General features: G+C 40.5%; 2 protein-coding genes and 1 pseudogene across 2 annotated transcripts; 2 read left to right on the forward strand and 1 right to left on the reverse strand.

Annotated features, from left to right (window-relative positions):
- Positions 1-1,242: 1,242 nt before the first annotated feature.
- Positions 1,243-8,107, reverse strand: LOC146513926 (proteinase-activated receptor 3-like). The gene is made up of 2 exons (XM_085168068.1): positions 3,588-8,107; positions 1,243-3,180 (listed from the first exon to the last, which is right to left on the reverse strand). Exons 1-2 carry the CDS (start codon positions 3,649-3,651, stop codon positions 2,108-2,110), a joined length of 1,137 nt encoding a protein of 378 aa, XP_085024194.1. The 5' UTR covers positions 3,652-8,107; the 3' UTR covers positions 1,243-2,107.
- A 2,208-nt stretch (positions 8,108-10,315) lies between these two features.
- Positions 10,316-12,314, forward strand: LOC146513927 (proteinase-activated receptor 1-like). The gene is made up of 2 exons (XM_085168067.1): positions 10,316-10,559; positions 11,054-12,314. The coding sequence occupies exons 1-2, from the start codon at positions 10,484-10,486 to the stop codon at positions 12,265-12,267; spliced, it is 1,290 nt and encodes a 429-aa protein (XP_085024193.1). The 5' UTR covers positions 10,316-10,483; the 3' UTR covers positions 12,268-12,314.
- A 119-nt stretch (positions 12,315-12,433) lies between these two features.
- On the forward strand, positions 12,434-20,277 carry LOC146513928 (proteinase-activated receptor 1 pseudogene; annotated as a pseudogene).

The following is a 20,277-nucleotide window of genomic DNA, read 5'->3' on the forward strand; positions in this document are numbered from 1 at the left end:
GCAGGGGACTGGTGAGTGTCAGCACCACAGTCCAGCATGAGACAACGAACATCCAAGAATACATCACGAAGATGGCCCCAACTGACAGCGTGCTCAGTGAATACCTCAGGCAGCAGAAACCCAAGAAAGAGGAGGGAGACGAGGAACCATCATGGAAGGACAGGCCCCTGCACGGTATGTACCACCGGCAGATAGAGGAGGTGGCTGATATCCAGAAATCCTACCAGTGGCTGGACAAAGCTGGACTGAAAGATAGCACAGAGGCACTAATCATGGCAGCACAAGAACAAGCTCTGAGTACAAGATCCATAGAGGCTGGGGTCTATCACACCAGGCAAGACCCCAGGTGCAGGCTGTGTAAAGATGCCCCAGAGACAATCCAGCACATAACAGCAGGGTGCAAGATGCTAGCAGGCAAGGCATACATGGAACGCCATAACCAAGTGGCCGGCATAGTGTACAGGAACATCTGTGCCGAGTATAACCTGGAAGTCCCGAGGTCAAAATGGGAAATGCCCCCAAGGGTGGTGGAGAATGACCGAGCTAAGATCCTGTGGGACTTCCAGATACAGACGGACAAAATGGTGGTGGCTAACCAACCGGACATAGTGGTGGTAGACAAACAGAAGAAGACGGCCGTAGTGATCGATGTAGCGGTTCCGAATGACAGCAATATCAGGAAGAAGGAACACGAGAAGCTGGAGAAATACCAAGGGCTCAGAGAAGAGCTCGAGAGGATGTGGAGGGTGAAGGTAACGGTGGTCCCCGTGGTAATCGGAGCACTAGGTGCGGTGACTCCCAAGCTAGGCGAGTGGCTCCAGCAGATCCCAGGACTAACATCGGAGAGCTCTGTCCAGAAGAGCGCAGTCCTGGGAACAGCTAAGATACTGCGCAGGACCCTCAAGCTCCCAGGCCTCTGGTAGAGGACCCGAGCTTGAAGGATAAACCGCCCGCAGGGGCGTGCTGGGTGTTTTTTTATCTATCTATCTATATATATATATATATATATATATATATATATATATATATATATATATACTTGTTCCCCCAAACAGCCTTTGTGACTCTCACAATTTAAACACAATTTATAGACCAACATGTAGAAAGATTATGCTTTTTCATGTAATTTAATGTACAAATTTTAAACTATGAGCCTCAACGCGACATCAGAAGTGTTCATCAGGAAGGCCTTTAGTATTGTATTTATTTAGTATTATTACTCAGAAAATAAACGTCATGTGCTAGTTATAGAGCCAAAGTAGGCAAGAGGAAATTTAAGTGTGCTGATTTTTCACAGATAAAAAATGTGTTTATCAGAAATACGGGCTTGCCTGGAAAATAAATGTGTTATCTTAACATCTAATCACACAGCAGTGTTTATTGTGTGTACAACTGAGACTACAGTTCACATGGTTTCACACAGTGGCATTCCATCCTATAATGTTCATCCAGGATCAACATTGCAGCTAACCGTACATGTTATTGTGATTTCATAGCTTTTGAATGTGGAGGGAAAAGAAGAAAATGCCACAAAAACTCTCTTCTGGAATAAATGGCAAGCGTTTCAGATATTTTCTTTATTATTTATGCAACAAAACAAGTATATTATCAAGTTAGGTTTACTCTTAGCAAGATTCAGGTCACTCATGTTGATTAATTTGTTAAAAGTTTTTAATAGCAATAGATAACTTCTTGGCTAATCACATCATGCATCATGGATGTGTTGCTGAGAAATCTGTAGCAACTGCATAATGCTTTCATGTCAATATAGGCAAAATTGTTGAGGAATGTTTTCAGCACCTTGCTGAACATATTACACGAAGAATTAAAGGAGTTCTGGAGGCAAAATGGTGTCCATTTCAGTACTAGTAAGTTGTACTTAATAAATTGGCCTGTTAGTGCTTTCTTTTTTAATTTCCAATTGTATATGTGTCTCACACACGCATAAACTAAACAAAGTTAAAATCAGGTTCAGGTAAACTGCAAGTTTTAAATGAATAGAATAGGTATTTTTGATTTCTCTTTGGATAGCAACCAAGGAGAAGCATTTTCCTCATGATTGGCTACAAAAATAAAAAGTCATAATTACTTATTGCTAACCCTTAGTCTACGTGTTACGTGTTAACAAGACACTGCTCAATGTCTTTCTCTTGAAAATTTTAAAATGAAACCTAGAGTGTGCAGCCCTGGACATGAGAAGGAAAAGGAAGGGATCCAGACAGGCATGGACACAGCACAAACACACTGCCACATTAAAGTACACATACAAAGTTTCTGTTCCATCCACAAACAGTTGGACATAATGGACAAAGTGTAGGACTCCAGGGGGGACAAAGCATACCAGGAAGATACTAAACACCAGTGAGCTTGCTTTGATGTACGTCATCCAGTCAAAATGTGACCTTGTGAGCTTGTTGATGATTCGGACAAAACACACCGCTATAACAACCAGAGGCACCATAAGAAATAAGACAATAAGAATCAGGTGATAGTAGAGCAGAAACATATGAGAGCTGTGATCCAGGGGCAACACATCATGGCAGGTTGTGCGGTTGAGCTGAGGGAGCCAGTAGCTCTGCTGGACGATGAGCTCTGGGATGATGGCGACACCAAACACCCCCCACAGAACCAGGCTCACCCAGGCAGCACACATTCTCTTGGGCATACTTTTGTACATGAACGGGTACACCACAGCCAGGTAGCGTTCGGTGCTGATGCAAGCCAACATCATGGCCGAGCAGTAGAGATTGCCGTAGAAACATGCCGTAACAACTCGACAAGCAGTCTCTCCGAGAACCCAGTGGTTTCCATGGAAATGGTAGTGAGCCTTAAAGAAGAGGGAGAGGAGGAGGAAGAGGTCGGAGACAGCCAGGCTGCAGTAGAGGATGGCAGAAGACACCTTTCGGATTTTAGTCACTAGCAAACATATGTTGGCTGGAATCCCAACTGTAACCACCAACGTGTAAATAATAGGAATTACTCGGGTGCTCAGAGAACCACCGAGGTACCGCACTGTGCTGTTTTTGAGCAAGTTCAGAGCTGGAGGGGAATAAGTTAGAAAGGAAGCCTGAGTCCCATTTACGAAGGGCTGAATGTTAATGACTGGGGCCCCTTTAAATGCTCTGGGCATGGGAAAAACAACCTCAGAGCTGTTTTTCTGCTCCCTCCGTCTCTTTTGTCCTGCAAAAAACAAAAAACAACAAAAACAACAAAACAATACAAAAATGAAAGTTACTGCAGTTCATTCAAAATATAAAGGATTTTTAAATATATTTGTACCAACATATGTACTGATATATTTTGTTAATAGAAAACCGTTTTCAGTGCCACGCTTGTTTTTTCTGCGCTTGAAAAATCAAAGATGAATATGCATGACAGAAAATACGGAAAGTTTTCAAACTGACAGAGCTGCACAAGGCAATGTTTGGCTAACTATTCAAAACCATTCTATAATAAACCATTCAATGGCAAAATCATGTGTTTTTATATGAATAATGAAACTGTGGCAGTTTAATTTTCAGATTAACTGTCAATTTCCATGAAAAAACACTTAAATCTGCTCTTAAATTTTTATAAAATTCTCTTACCTTTTTTCAGCTGTGTACCGCTTAAACAGAGAGCAAAAACAAGTAAAACAAGTATCTTCCCCATATTTTGTTCCTCTCTCTCTCAAATAGAAATGTACAAATCTACATTTCTACACATTCCTTCCAGTCGTGCAATTGTTTCAGCAATGCAATGCCAGTTTTCAGACTCACAACATGCAGAGGTGATATCAACATCCTTTTACTCAAAATATCTCAAACTGCAGAGATGATATCAACATCCTTTTACTCAAACTGAGACCAATATCAGGAAGCCAAAACATTAACTTGTTCCTTCCATATGATAAGAGCTGTGCTTAACATACTGAAATGTGTGACTGAAAGTATCCATCCATCCTCTTTCGCTCATCCTTGTCAGAGCTACAGGGGGCTGGAGCCTATAATATGTTAGATATGACACATTTATCTGATATGACAAAACAAAAAAGGACAAAAGGTTTATTTACAGCAAACTAATAATCATGACATATTAATATTTATGCAAAGGAATTTCATGATAAAGTTTATCTATACATGACCTGGTGTTACTAATTGTTCATGGTCTTATTCTTAATTTACCTTCAACGATTTTCATGAAAAGTACTTTTTACAAATTGGCCATTGCAGTGAATCAAACCACATAACGTTACAATAAACACATATTACAGTGCTGTGTAGAGGATTCAAGCTCTTTCTTAACATATTTCTTCCAATAGCCAGACTACCTTGTAAATATTTTAAAATTATCTTAATTGATAGTTCTCCAGAGTTTCTTTGGGCGCTGGCTGCTTCTTCACTCATTCCAACTTATAAAAGGGAATGGAGTCCTCTGTACTTGACACTAAGGACAGAATATTGCTTAGGTGCTTGAAATTTTATATAATGGATTATCTCATCCTCTACTTAGCTGACAGCTATAACAATAACAGCTGGTTATAAGCTTACATCATGCTGGGAACGTGTCAGTGTTTCCGCATATGAGGTAAAGAAGGGGGGAGGAGTGAAGGAGATGGAGGTCTGGGCTGTTAAGCTTAGGCTGCTCTTCCCACAATTTGGCCCATGGATAAGAGGAAGAAAATGGATGGATGAATGGCCAGGATGTTGAAACTCCCAGAATGGTCTTACTGTAATTTATTTAGTTTTCTTTAACTAGTGTTATAAGAAAACACTGCATTTTTTAAGGATGCTGGTTAATTAAGTATAAACATACATGTGTATGTAGGGCTATGCTGTATATTTGGCAGAAAGAGTTGTCAGAATGGGAAAAAGCAGTAACTGACTGTAATCCATGAAGGAATGTTTTCACATTGTGTACTGTAGCATTCTTGTATGAGGATGGCTTACATCCCTTTAAGGGTTGAAGCTGAAGTAACGAGCCCATTTTTAAAATGTAAGGAGTAGAAAGTACTTATTTGTGTTAACATGCAAGGGGTAAACATAAAAAAAATTTGAGAAAAAGAAGTACTCAAGTAAAGTACAGATACCCCCAAATTCTAAGTATAACACATTTGTACATTATTACTTCTCAACTCTGACCCTATGGACGCTGAAAGTTAATTAATCGTAGAATTAGCGGCAATCAAGCTAGCTTGCTTAATTGAGAGCTTATCTTTTATACTTGGCTCTCTCTTCACCACGATGGACCAGCACAGCATCTGCATCACTGCAGCCATGCCCCTAATCCATCTCTCAGTCTCTTGCTCCCTCTCCCCTCATCAGTGACCTTTCATTATTTTTTCTACCAGTAGGTGTATTAGTTTTTAAAGATTTTCTAGAGATTGGACTGCAGACTCTGTGTCTAGTGTAATAAAACAAACAGGACAAAAAAAAAAAAAAAAAACATAGACAGAGATGCACTTGACAACATCTGGAAGAAGTAACTATTGTTCTTCCCGATGTTGCCATCCTGTGGTGGATGTTTGAAACGTTAGGTAAATGTACCTTACAACCATAAATTAAGAACATTCAAAAGAAAGTAACAAAGAACATGTTTAATGGCACCCTAACATCCCAAGAGAAAACTTTAGTCAAACTCCATTATGAAATTAAGTTTATGTTTTAACCACCCACCTATGTCATTAAGCAGTAATTTCACATTCCTATCTTTAGTGCAAAAGAGTTCTTGGGTATGTTGTATGCTGTCTAAATCTGGTTTTTGGGCTGGCTAAAATAATATCCATATTTAGATGGGTTCTAGTCAGCTGTACGCAAATAAAATTATTCTGTGTCTGCACTGCTGTATCTTAAAATGCCTTGTCTGCTGTGTCCAGTGGGGTCAGATGGAATATATTATATATATTTTATACCTTAGAAATTAGTACCCCCAACCCAACACATGCACGCTTTTACTTCAGCACCCTCAACTTCAAGTACCTTCCCATGGCTCTGACGTCCAGGGAGTTTTAGCAATATAACACCTTTCACCTATTATCTGAGTTTTACACATTTTGTTGTTCATGTTCATGTTCATTAGCACCATTCATTATTCATTATTGGGTACTGTGCATAGAATTTAAGTTGAAAAATAAATTTAACCCATTTTGGAATAAGGCTGTAACATGACAAAATCTGGAACAAATGAAGTGTTATGACTCCTTTACACATACACTTTAAACGCATCAAGTGCAAGAATCCTCATACGTTGCATAGGCTGGCATGAACATGCTATTTGTTCAAAGGTGCTGATGTGTCGTAATGACTTACATGAATTTGTTCTATTTCTAATTCAGTTCAAAGAAGTAAGCACCAACAGTTACATTTCTTCAAATATACATATATATATTTATATGGTCTGTATTTCTTGGAACTAGACTAAAGTAGATATCTGAGTATTTGCACATAAAATTGTTATGGCTGTATTAATTTAAAAAAAAAAAAACAGTAATACACTATTCACTTGCCAACAGTAAAAAAAACATGCTAAAGTCTTCAACATTAAGACACTTGTTTCAGCTGTTACAGGCGCTAAAAAAAACAGAAAGCAGGAAGCGTGGCAGTGACATTGCTCTGGATCTAATCTCCCACAGTCTGTATCCTTCCTCCTCCTATTTGCACGAATGAACTTTTGTTAGTTTAGAAACTCCCCAAGCCTTGCAGGCTGCAGGAACAACATGTCCTCTACTGTGCATACCAAACTGTACTTTTTCTCACAACAAAAATGTTCAGGAAAACAGTTCCTGGCAGCCATTAACCCAGAGAATTATACTCCCAATCCTAGAGCCTTAAAGTATCATTTTTATTGTTCTCCCACACTGTCACAGCACTCATTGTTTCAAGAAATAAAAAAGTATTTGAAAGCATAATGTTTCCTTCCTGTCCAACACTAGAGCAGCTAACTTGGGGAGTGTCTAGAGAGCAAAGTGGAGCATTTAGCAGTTCAAAAAGTAGACATTCATTTCAGAAGATACCCTCGTACAAAAATACTATACTAATGCAGTAACACTAATGCGCTACCTAAAGTATATTAATCATCCTTCAAGGGATATAATTATATTCTGCAATGCTGTGTTGAATTTCAAGTGTCATAACAGGGACTAACTAACATAGCTTGCTTGGGACTTCATCATGTTTCATTATGGACCCTGAGTCAAGTGGTTTTGTGGTATCGTGTATGTAGAAGTTTCTAGATAACATCAACAAAATAATCAACTTCAAATTCTGCTTCTTCTTGGTGAAAATCAAATGTTATGTGTCTTCAATACATTTGTGTAAATACTGTGACTTTCATTTAGCCAACCAATTTTCTGTTACGAGTTATTATTTGTTATTTATATATGTTAAAGAATGGCCAAGTCACTCTGAGGAAGTCATGAGAAAGTTCAGTTTACAGCATTATGATTACAACATGTGGAATTCACCAGAATACACACTTGCTGCCAGTACTGCTCAGGTTTTTTGCCCCACCCCAAGAACTGAAGGCTTGACTATGAAAACTGTAACACGATCAATACCTTGTGAATCATGACTGAAATACCTTAGGTTTTGCAACGATTAATCGTCATGCACTAAGGCATACAAGAGGAACACAATAAATATAAAAAAGCTTTAACTATCTATATGCAGACCCACTTCTTTCCATGTAATCTCCCTATTGTCAGCAATGCAAGAAATATGATAAGTTGCTGCTGGCACTGGCTGTTTTACCTTGAAAAAAACCTCAAATTTCAACAGGACAAAATCATGCTTGATGTCTGTATTGATATGAACTAGGAAATGGCATTGGAGGGAGTTGTCAATACTGGACTAAGGCTGGAGATTCAGAGGGGCTACTGGCAGGCAGGCGGAGATTCCAGGTTATTTTTTATTTTTTTGTAGGGAAGTCCTAATGAAGAAAATAATGTAGGCTATAATTAATGAGGTTTTCTGGTATAGATAGGCGATATATGTGGACTTTATGAAAGCGGCCAGGCGGTCTAGGTTCAAGTCCGACCCACGGCTATTTGCTGCATGTCTTCCCCTCTCTCTTTCCTCCACTTTCCTGTCAGTCTTCGCTGTCCCTATCAAAAATAAAACCATAAAAAGCCCCCCCCCCACCCACCCCCAAATAAAAATAAATAAATAAATAGATATACTTCCTGCTTTCCAGTCTTTATGCTGGAAAGCATAAAGCTGGTTGGGTCTTTATAGTTGTGCAAGATATGTACCTTCAGCAAGAAAGCAAATTTACTTATCCCGAAATGTTAAACTATTGCTTTAGGTAACATACACCAATGCAGAAAGAGATTTTATGTTTAAATATGTAAGAATGTTTAAATAAGAAACAATTCATTGTGACCAATATTTTTGGGAGGAAATGGGTTTAGTCTGCCTCTCTGAGTTTGAGTGAATATAAAAGCATGAAAGCAAAAACCAAAAGCGAAAAGCAAGGCGAAAAAGTCCAGCTGCTGACAATCCCTACTCCCATCCCTCCCTCAGGAAGTCTCTTTTCCTCATACACAGAGAAAAAGTAATCAGCACATTTCAAGGCGAAGGTGCCTTTCGTTTTGGTGGTTTTACTGTCCTCTGTTCTCATCCCAGCACTTCATAAATATAGACTTTTATAAAGCAGATACATGTATATAAAAACTCCCATTACTTTAACTTGTATGATTGGTTATTGTGTTGGTTGTCTCTTGGTCATTTTCACCAATGGGAAGTGCCATGGTCATGTAATTTCCTGGAAAGACAGGCAATTGCAATCTGGATAAACAGTTTACATAAGCAAGTAAACAAAAATGTAAGGACACAGACAAAAAAGGGAAAAAATCTGGAGATCAATTTAAGTAATGGCAACATCTTATCTCATCACAAAGGGTTAAAAAAATGAAAAGAAGAAAAGGGAAAAAAAGTTTGGCTTTTGTTGTCTGAAAATATATTTGCTCCAAAATTAATGACCCTATAGAGCTTTCCATTTGCCCTCTGTCACAAACAAAGGAAGCAGTTAAGAGTCTGCAGGGATAAGTTAAATCACTTCAAACAAAAGTGTTTATTCCAAGGCATTTTCCCAGAAGTTAATACTTTGAAATGTGTTGCTGGATGTTTACATCCCAAGAACAGAAAATCTGTTTCATGTTTAGCTGAAAGAAAGATCAGTTTAAAGTGGTGATAAATAAATTGTTGTTGTTGTCCCTTCCAGTAGCGGTTTTAGATACGGGCGACACGGGCGGTTGCCCGGGGCGGCATCGTGGTGGGGGGCGGCATCTTGGTGGGGGGCGGCATCACGGGCATCGGCAAAAAAAAAAAAAATGCTCGTACTCATGCTGCCCCGACGTCATGCCAGCGCATATTGGGAATGTCACAGGCGCCGATCGGGTTTCTATCGCCCATTTGCTGGGAGTAAGGGCGCCCTTCGTTTGTGAGGTGCGCCTGCTGCTGCTTGCGGCGCAAGTGATTCTCTGACCGGCTGGAGCAGCATCTAATAACCAACTCACAAAATAAAACTAAATAAAAACAAACCAACAAACACGAAAACACCAGACATCATGATACAGATGTTTTTTCGAAATTCTATACACGAAAAGTGAGCGCGAGAGCCCTCGGTGCACCTGCTTGCTGCTGAAGTCAAAGTAAACTTTATAAAAAGTCAAAGTAAACGCCAAAGGGAGTGTTCGCCCAGGGCACCAAACAGGCTAGGACCGCCACTGGCCCCTTCACTACTAGGTTACTGTGGTTCATTATCATTGTTTCTTATTACTCATCAAATAGAATGCAGCTCTTAGGCAGAGTTCAATGTGCTGTCCGGAAAAAGGACACAACTTTCAGTGTTAGTCACGCTTCCTGGGTTGAGAGGAGAGTTTTTGCTTTACAATAAAAAAAAAAGCATGAGGCTCATCTAACTTCACTGTCTAAAGAAAACAAACAAACAAAAAGAACCCACACTGTTTTAAATGTGCCATTTGAAACACATTGTGCCTTTTTCTTTGAAATATGCTATGTTATAAGCCCTGTCTCACTCTAATTTTGTTTTTCATCGTGTGTTAAAACGACAGGTAAAAGGTTTCATTAGAGAACTTAAAAAAATTGTTTGTTTGTTTTTTTTTTATTTAAAATAGACAAAAATCTATGAACTGTCTCTTTACATCATTAAAACAGTCTTAATTTGTTGACGAGGTTTGGGGGCGCGGGGGGGAGGGGTCGGTGCTGCTCGCATGTCTTTGGTTAGATCTTGACCTTGCTGTGTGACTGGAAAGGTGACATCACAGCACAGGAATGTGTCTGGGAACAGACCTCTCTGATTGGTGGAGGGGCGCGATAGGATCTGACCAGCCGAAATTTGGGCGTAAACAAGCCACATTTGACGTGCTTCTGTAGAAGAGCGGCAGCAGAAGAACTCTGGTTCGACTGGGAAAGGAGAGTATTAACGTCGCGCATTTAATCAATTTATTCTCGTTTAGTGGTTTTATTTTTCACCGGTGAGCAGAATGCTTCCGATGTCTTTGTTAGTTTCTCTGTGCCTTGTGTCGTGTTTCGGTGCTGCCTACGCAAGAGAAAACGCAAGTAAGAAAACTTTCTACTATGTTTAAAACTCTGGCATTCCCTGCACACTGTTTAAAAAACTTTCACTGGAAATGTTATGTGTTGATTTAGCTACATTTAGTAGGCATAAAATTGATGTTTTTTTTTTTTTTAATTTTATTTTAAAGTCATTGAAGAAGTGTTTTCCCTTCCAAGCTGAAGTAATAAAACAGTAGCAATTAAGAGCACTTTTTAAGTTTTTAACGAATGATTTAATTAGCGATTTTAAATTTGGTAAGTATTGTTAAAATTGAAATAGATTTTTCTTTAATGGACAAAACCGATATTAAGGTAGTTAAATTAGAAATGCATAATCTGGACTTAGTAAAATGTGGTATATGTTTGTTTGTTAAACTGTTTGATACCAAATGAAGATTGTAATCTTCCTGTTGGATTAGCCAAAACTTTTCCATTTCCTTTACCTTTGATCGGACTGTTTCCCCCCTCCCCCTCCCCCCCCTTCTCTCTTTCTCCAGCTGCTCCACACGGAAGGGGCTTTTTGTATGCCTTACGCCAGTCAGTGACGGATGAGCCAATAGATTATGATGATAACGGCACATTAAATCGTTCTTCAAATGGTCCCAAGGACAGAAAAGGACTTTCAGAACAGGCCCTGATGTTTCTAACTGGCCCTGTGTCCACCATCCTTTTACCTTCCTTCTACACGCTGGTCTGCTCCATCAGTGTGCCAATTAACATCTGTGCTCTGCTGGCCTTTGCTCGGGGGATCCGTCCTAAGAAGCCAGCTGCAATCTATATGCTGAACCTGTCCTTAGCCGATCTTCTCTTTGCACTGATGCTCCCCTTCAAGATCTCCTACCACTTTGAAGGCAACGACTGGAAATTTGGCCCGTCCATGTGCCGTGTGGTCACTGCTGCCTTTTACTGGAACATGTATTGTTCTGTTCTTCTCATAGCTTGCATCAGTGTGGACCGTCTGCTTGCTGTAGTTTATCCCATTGACTCTCTGGCTTGGAGGAGGCCAAGGAACACAGTCATAGCCTGCATAACCATGTGGGTGTTATCCTTGACTGGCTCTGTGCCTCTTGTTACATCGGACCAGACTTTTCACATCAGTGAGTTGAACATCACTACCTGCCATGATGTCCACTCCACAGATAAGATCGTCTGGTTAAAGACATACTTCGTCACTCTCTGCTGCCTCCTCTTCTTCCTGCCTCTGCTCATCACAGTGGTGTCCTACACTCGAGTCATCTGGTCGCTGAGCAAACTCCAAAAAAGGCTCCCTGGAAGCTCACACAAAAGGAAAAGAGCAATAGTGATGGTTTTGACAGTTCTGTTGATATTTGTCCTGTGTTTCATGCCTACAAACTGTCTGCTGCTTGCACACTACCTGCAGATTAACACCGAGAAGAGCCAGGAGGCACCTGATGGCTCTTACGCACTCTATCTAGTGTTTCTGTGTTTGGGAAGTCTGAACTGCCTCCTAGATCCACTACTCTACTACTTTGGATCCTCCCAGTGCCAGAGACAACTCTCCAACGTGCTCAAGTGTCATAAGGTTACAAAGAGAAATGATATTAGTAATTCATTACCTGCTTCATGCAGATCCAGCACCAGACCAATGCTGAAATCCAGCTGTACAGAAAGTTCAAAAATAAACTCTTCAATTAAAGTGGATTCTTTCCAAGAAAACATCGACAGCCAATATAAGAAACTACTCATCTAACTCTCACTGAGCTGACATTTTAATTGAATCCTGAAATGTAATTTTTTTTTTAAATTATGAAACAACAACAATTAAAGCCTATATATAGGGTTTAGCTTTGTTTGGATTCCTAATTATGCCTTTTAAAAGATGAAGGGAGTTCAGATAAGACTGCTTTTTAGAGCTACACTGAAATGAAATACTATTATTTTTATGCACCCTATATATAAAGGCTCACTGTTCTGTAAGTATTATTCCAATCCATTTTTTTAACTGTTTGGTAGTTTTAAAGTGTTTATATATAACCAGTGAAAAGCAGTTACTTATGACTTTTTGTTTTTACTACATATACCAGTTTTATTTATTTTTTTGCACTGAATAAATATTTTGACTCACACTACAAGCATGTCTCAATGCCATCTATAATTTTAAAGCCCTTCATAGTTTGTTTCATGCCTCCCTCTGTTGGTGAGAGTGTGCATTGATGAGTGTCAGTTCATCCTACTACACCAATGTCCTTTTCTCTCCAGTAGGCAGTTCTATATTCCTTTTGGCTCACCTTTCATTCAGAGGTGTGGGTGGATGTAGCCAAATATTTAAAACAAAACAAGAAATAGCTGTTACTGCTGATAGATTTACTGGTCAAAGTGGACATTTAAACAGTTTCCATTATCAGCATGACATGTGTAATTTTGAAGTGATGAGCACAATTATACAAAACCCACAGGAACTATCACTCACCTACTGTTTTCCTATAAAATACAGTTTTGGGTAACTCCTTTATATGCTTTATATTTTCCTAGTAAAATGGGAAATATGTGTAAAGGAGCATGAAAATATATTACATAAGGCAAAACAGATTTGAAGGACAGTCCACAGCTCTTCTTTAGCTTCCTTTTGTTTTTTTTCTCTGTCAAGATGCTTCCATAATGTTGAGGTGTGGGCTCCAGGGAGGCCCATAAGTGAGTGATAGTGATCTATTTTGTGTTTTTTTTTTTTTTTTCTATCTGGGTATGCTTTAAATGTATTGGCAATATATTTGGGTAATTACCATGCTGAAAAATAAATCAATTGCCAATAAGATACTTCCCAGATGGTCTTGTATGAATGGGACTACGTTCATAATTCAATCAATGTTTGACAAGATCCCCAACACCATCCATCCATTTGCTTGTCCTTTTCAGGGTCGTGGGGGGCGCTGGAGCCTATCCCAGCTGTCATAGGGCAAGAGGCAGGGTACACCCTCGACAGTCTGTCGCAGGGCTAACACACAGGGACAGACAACCATTCGCTCTCACTCCCGCATTCACATAATAAATTGACCTATCTCCACTAACTCCTCTTTGGACGGTGGGAGGAAGCCAAAGTACCCGGAGAGAACCCACGCAAACACAGGGAGGACATGCAAACTGCACACAGAAAGACCCCCCGCCTTATGGTGGAATTGAACTCAGGACTTTGTTGCTGTGCGTCCCACCGTGCTGCCCAATACGACTGGCTAAAATGCAGCCACAAACTATGTATTGACAAAACCTTCTGACTTTTAGTTTAGTTTCTGTGTAATCTGGCATACCTCAATCTTTTCTCCCTGTTTCCCTTTCTTTTTTTTCTTTTTTCTTTTTGTCTTTAGCCATCAGAATTGTTGTCTTAAGGCCAAGAAAGATGCAAAGCGGATTTATTTTACCAAGTGGATCATCATGGCCTTGCCATATTGGTCCATTTGATTGACCTTTATTATAATTATGAATTTATTTTATTTTCGGTTGCTACAAACGGGACAGATATGACTGGGGGATAGGACAGGGAGAAAGAATGAAAGAAAGAGAGGGAGAGAAAGAAAACCAGAGGGGAGAAGAGACGGTGAGAAAGGGGGGAAGAAAGAAAGAAAAACAAAACACCTGGATCACCTGTATGGAGAAAAAAAAAACAGAAGAGAAAGCAAACAAAAAAAAGAGCAACATAATAAAAACAGCACCATCACAATAAACTAGCTAGCAGTAGATAACAGTAGATACTAAATATTAAATATTATATTGTGCAGCATGCAAGATAGACAGTGCACAATGTGCTTTGAGGCAGCAGCCAAGAAAGGTGTAGTCCGCGTCTGTGAACACCCGTGTGTACACCCGTGTGTACACCTGTGTGCACATCTGTGTGGATCAGCATGCTTGTATTCCAAAGGTTTCGCCATGTAACGATCTGCTAGGGAGTGTGGGGAGCCATAGTCCCGTCCCCCAGGGTATGAAGCAGGTATGGAGGAGATCCAGGCCCCAGATATCCAGAGGCCCCAGAGTACAAGGACCCGAGGAGGACCACCAAAAGGGGGGGAACCCGTGCCACCCTGCTGGGAAGAGCTGAGTAAAGCCCTAAACGAGAGGTCACTCAGCAGCTACGGAGCAGAGGCCAGAGGGGGTTGCAGTGGCGTGCCCGCGTTCTCCGCCGGCAGCCAGCTGTGCCAGAGAGGACCGAGCTTCAGGCCCAGAGGCCTGAGGGCATCCCATCCCCGCGAAGGGGCCCAGCCTCTGTACCCAGAGAGGTTGAGTCTAAGACCCAACCTGACATATAGACACAGACGAACAGGCGCACGTGGACACAAACGTGCATTCCCACCCCATATACACAACCAAATACTGGGCACTCACCCAACGTGTAGACAGACACAAAAAGACACTGCACAGACAGTCGCACTCCCCAAACATACTTTCTATCCCAGGTCGAGGTACCCCCGCCCCCAGAGGGGCAAGCCACACCTAAACCCAGGAGATGTAACCCTTCTCCCTGTTTCCCTTTCTTAAAAATGGCTTCTTGGCAGCCACCCTGAGTAGTTTCAGGGAAACGGGTGCAATGACTGCACTGAAAATGGAAAGAAAAAAAAAAGCAGCCAATGTCCATAGTTTTGCACAAGGCCAGAAGAACTATAAATGATATTAACTATAAAATGACAAAAAAAAATCTGGCTCCTTGAAACCAAAATTTATAGAAATGAGGGCTTACTCAGGACCTTTTGAAAAGTACTGTAATTTCACAACAATCAGATCTATGAGAAGAATTTGATTCCTCATAGGGGAAAATAGCAAACTAATATAAAGACAAAAAAGTCACAGGTGTCATGTATTTACACTGGCATTTCTTCTCTGCATAACCATATGGATATTATGGCCATGATACCGTGAGCATACCTGATCTCCACTGATTACGGAAGCTAAGCAAGGTTGTGCCTGGTTAGTACATCGTTGGGAGTTCACCTGGTAATAGCTCAAAAGGCCTGTGAGACCTTCAGATGACTCCTGGTGATAGTCATCTGAATGATAGAGACCAATCCTGAAATCCAGCTGTACAGAAATGTTAGATTAAACATTACATTTTTTTTTAAAGTGGACCCAGCAACACTGCCTGTCCTATTCTCTCCAACAAGTAGTGCTACATTACTATCAACAACAGGAGAGTCAGTTGAGGCTCTTATTTCTCTGCTGGGTTATAAGTAATAACAATTAATACATATTTATAATTTTGATGGTCAAGTACAGAGGAAACAAAGCAAAAAAACAAGGAAACCACACTGGAATTTGGGATCACATCTGTTACGGTAAACTAGAGGACTCAAGCGTGGGACCCTGTTGACAGGAATGGGGAAAAACACACTCACTCCTCTTCTGTCACACACAACGCTTTATCAGCAACTCTCCTCTCACTCACACTCAAGTATCCACAAAGAATGGGACCAGGTTTTCTATACACAAAGAGAAGGTGAATTAGCACAATCCACGAGAGCTATGCAAGCAGTCTGTAAGCCAGGGTTTCACTGACACGAGTCAAACAACGATCCAGCGACGAGTAGCCTCGCTTCTTCCCTTTAAATAATGGGAGGCTAATGAGACGCAGGTGTTCACCATCCTACAGATGTGCAGGCCAAAAGCAGAAACCCATAATGAGTTCCAGCCAGGTGACAGAGGGAGAGAGAAAGCTGCTACAGTTGAAGGTACAAGGAGCACAGTTTATGATAATAAACACAAACTCACAAGATACCAGGAAATCTATTGTGGTGATAATGTACTCTTTTGCATTACAAAACACAAATAATAAAGATAAAACATGTTAATGGATATTTTTTACTTTTTTATATTTTTTGACATTTTAACTTTATTACCAAGCTGGCAGTTGAATGTGACTATTAAAGCCATGTTGCCAGTCATTTACCCCCGAGGAGATAAAGTTTGTAAATGTATAGTCTTCAGGAAACTTTGGTCAGTAATATAACACTCAGCTTAATTGCCCAAAGTGATTGATTCTAAGCAGATGATCTACATTTCCCAGCTAATGGATAAGATTCTCAGGAGATTTCACATCGAGACACAAATTTCCTAGGTTCCATTAGTGCCTAACCATTTGTGCAGCACTTATTTATATCAACATTTTGAGTTTATTACAATCTACAGTATGTTGTCATCAGAGGTGGGTAGTAACGAGTAGGGATGGCACCGGTTCTGACATAAACGGTAGTAACCAGACCGAAAAGCAGCGCACATTTCGGTGCTTTATTTCGGTGCTTTTTTTTTTACTGAGCTGTCATGCACTTTGGATTCTAGCCAATCATTTTACCTTTGCGAGCGTAGTACACGGGCCCAGGTACGTACGTTCTTTTAGAGCAGAGTTACAGATTAACAATGCCCAAGGCGAAGCGGTCAAAGTCTGGCTGTACTTCACAGCAAAAGATGCAAACTCAGCAGCCTGCAACAAGTGCTTTAAGGTGATACTGTGCAAAGGAGGTAACTCCTTGAATCTGATGAAACACCTGGAGACTTATAGCATTTTGTTAAAAGCCGAGAAATGCGCCGTATTTGATAGCTTGCTGCGAGACCTCACACCAAGCACATCTACGGCACGTGGGTTGCCTGTTATCTAGGGATGGGTATCGTTTAGGTTTAATCTGATACCAGTACCAAACCGGTTCTTTTGAAACAGTGCCGGTGCTTAAACGGTGCTCGAACCGGTGCTTAAAGAATGAAGAACACAAAATTGGTCCAAAAACCTCTCATGTTCAGCTGTTTTTTTGTAAAAAGATAACAATGTTAGCCTTTTCTGCAGCTATAGGGATTTATGGCATCACTCTTGGCTGGAAGCAATGCTTAAACCATGGAAAAAACAAACTTTGTCCAAAAACCTCTCATGTTTAGCTGTTTCCCACTTTTTCTTTGGTCATTTTAGCCTTTTTGGCCAGGGTGAAGGGAGTATCTGCCATCAAACAAGAAGACAGCCGCATGTAACTACGACGGTGTTTGCTAGTTCACCTTACGTGCATAAATGTAATAACGTGGTCAGCCTACTCAACGTAAATTACACACGAACAACATTAAGCTACTCGCCCAGAGAAGAACGGCTGCTGCTGCCATCATCATCCATCATCATTTCTGCTACACTGGCAGGGCTAGGGGCCAGGACTCTCCTCTTCGGGTTCTTGGGGGATGTTCCTCACATCAAGAAGCTGTCGATCAGAATCAATACAGCTCTTCATGCATCTGGAGCTTGTGAAGGACTTCTTAGTCAGGCAGGACTCCTGTTCACTGCTAAACGGTTACAGCTTCACAGAAAGAACCTTGAGAGCAAACTGCTGCTGAAGCTTAACCATCACTTCACTGAGTGAAGAAATGGCACATTTTTGCTAAATATGCAGAAATAAATGCTCACCCATACAATTTATGGTAAACTGAGCTGCCTTGTATGTTGAAGTTGCCTCGTTCTAATGTTTTCTCTGAGGCTGCTGTGCCATTTGGAGCAAAAATGAATATAACATTTACAGCATATCTTGTCACTAGAAATTTTTTGCACTGTTTATATATTTATATTATTTACTGTAGGTAATGGTGAAAAAAGCTTTATGTTGTGGAAAAACTGAAATCTGGAAATTAGAATTGTTGTGCCTTATTTTGTTGATCGTTTTACATATATTCCTGTTGGAAAATACTAAAATTTGTATATTTATTTATTTTTGTTTGTCTGATAGCATTTATTTAAAAAATAAATCGGACATTTCAAACAGTTACTTACTACTTGAGTAGTCTTTTCACCAAGTACTTTTTTACTCTTATTTGAGTACAATTTTTGGATACTCGACCCACCTCTGGTTATCATTGAATACAGAAGTCCCAGTCATGTTAGCCTGTTAGCTAAATCTTTGTTGTCGGTGGCTACATGGCCAATGGAAAACACATTTATGTTAATGTAGTGTAAGTACAGCTTGTCCACTCCAAGGATTCACTTCAGTAAATGGCTGTTGTCTCTACTTGTTTTTCATCTATCTGTTTATTGGTGCCTCTGCTACTCCCTGGTGGGAGGAACTAAAACGTGAGGAGAGGAAATGATGTGCAACTGTGAAATGAGAAAAGAGTGTAACATCTCTATGTGCAAACCACTCTGATTGGTGTGGAGGGGTGCATTTCGAACAGATTACACATTTATATCCACTTATATCTTTCTTGATGATGAATGGGAGCAGGAGAGGCATGGAATCATATACATAAAGGAACGTGAAGAGAATAACAGCAAAGTGTTGGCTTTGTTCCGCTATCTAATTTAGCTACTTTTTTTCTCACCTGCAGAAAGTTTTCAGTGTCAACTTTTTTATTGGTTCTGTTATGTACGTGTGCTGTCTCCCACACAGGCAATAACGGTAAGAAAACTGTCCATTACACTGTTAAAAAATGATGATGAGTACATTGGTGATGAAATGGGCAATTTGTTGATTTATCTATGATCAGCCAAAGAAAATTTTTGATGTTTGGATTAAAGTCAATTGAAAAAGGTATTTTTTTAATGTCACCTAAACTAACTGATCTGGAAATATTTGGAAATATTCCCTGGGTACTCAGTTCTGCAGTTGTGAGATGCAGCAGGCCTGCCATTGCTGAGGACAGGCTGGTTCCCTCACCAGTGGCGATGTAGAACAAAAATTTCAGGTCATACACTGTGATTGTCAGCTGCTGCTGTTTTTATCCTGAATTCTCGGAACAAAACAATGCCAATTTTTATAAAAGCTGGACATCCCCATTTTTCTTTTTCTCCTCTGTCATACCCAATTCATTCATTATGGAAGTACTGTATCTGCTAGCTAGCTGATTCTGGGAGAGCCTACTATCATTAGTATTGTAGAGGTAGGTGAAGTGTCTTGCCCAAAGACACAACAACCAAGACTGTCTGAGCCAGGGCTCGAACTGGCAACCTTCCGGTTACAAGAGGAACTGACAACTCTTTGAGCCACAATCACTGTGACAACAGTGTTTGTTTTCATTCAAAGGCTTTATGGTTTTTCCTATAATACCTGGTGGGCCGATCTCTAGTCAAAATGCCCGGGCCGATTTTTTGTCCCAGTCCAGCCCTGCCCGTCCATGTGCAGTGTAGTTACTGCTGCCTTTTGCTGGAATATGTATTGTTCTGTTTTTCTCATAGCTTGCATCAGTGTGGACCGTCTTTTTGTTGTAGTTTATCCCGTGGACTCTATTGCTTGGAGGAGCTCACAAACTGCAGTTCTAACCTGTATAACCATGTGGGTGTTATCTTTCGCTGGTTCATTGCCTCTCGTTACTTCTGTCCAGACTTATAACATTAATGAGTTGAACATCACCACCTGCCATGATGTCCACGCCACAGAAAATATTATCTGGCAAAATACCTACTTCATCACTCTCTGCTGCCTCCTCTTCTTCCTGCCTCTGCTCATCACAGTGGTATCTTACACCAAAGTAATCAGGTCATTGAGCAGAGACCAACATGATGTTCCAGAAACATCACATAGGAGAAGAAGAGCAGTGACAATGACTTTATCTGTGCTGGTGATATTTTTGCTGTGCTTTATGCCTACAAACTGTCTACTGCTTGCACACTACCTGCAATTAAACAAAGGACCCAAGAAGAGCTAGGAGGCACCCGATGGCTGTTACGCACTCTGGTGTTTCTGTGTTTGGAAAGTCTGAACTGCCTCCTGGATCCCCTGCTCTACTACTTCGATTGTTCGCACTGATTATGGCTATTACCAGG

The sequence above is a fragment of the Neolamprologus multifasciatus genome, chromosome 7, assembly GCF_963576455.1.
Source record: "Neolamprologus multifasciatus chromosome 7, fNeoMul1.2, whole genome shotgun sequence".
Classification (NCBI taxonomy): domain Eukaryota; kingdom Metazoa; phylum Chordata; class Actinopteri; order Cichliformes; family Cichlidae; genus Neolamprologus; species Neolamprologus multifasciatus.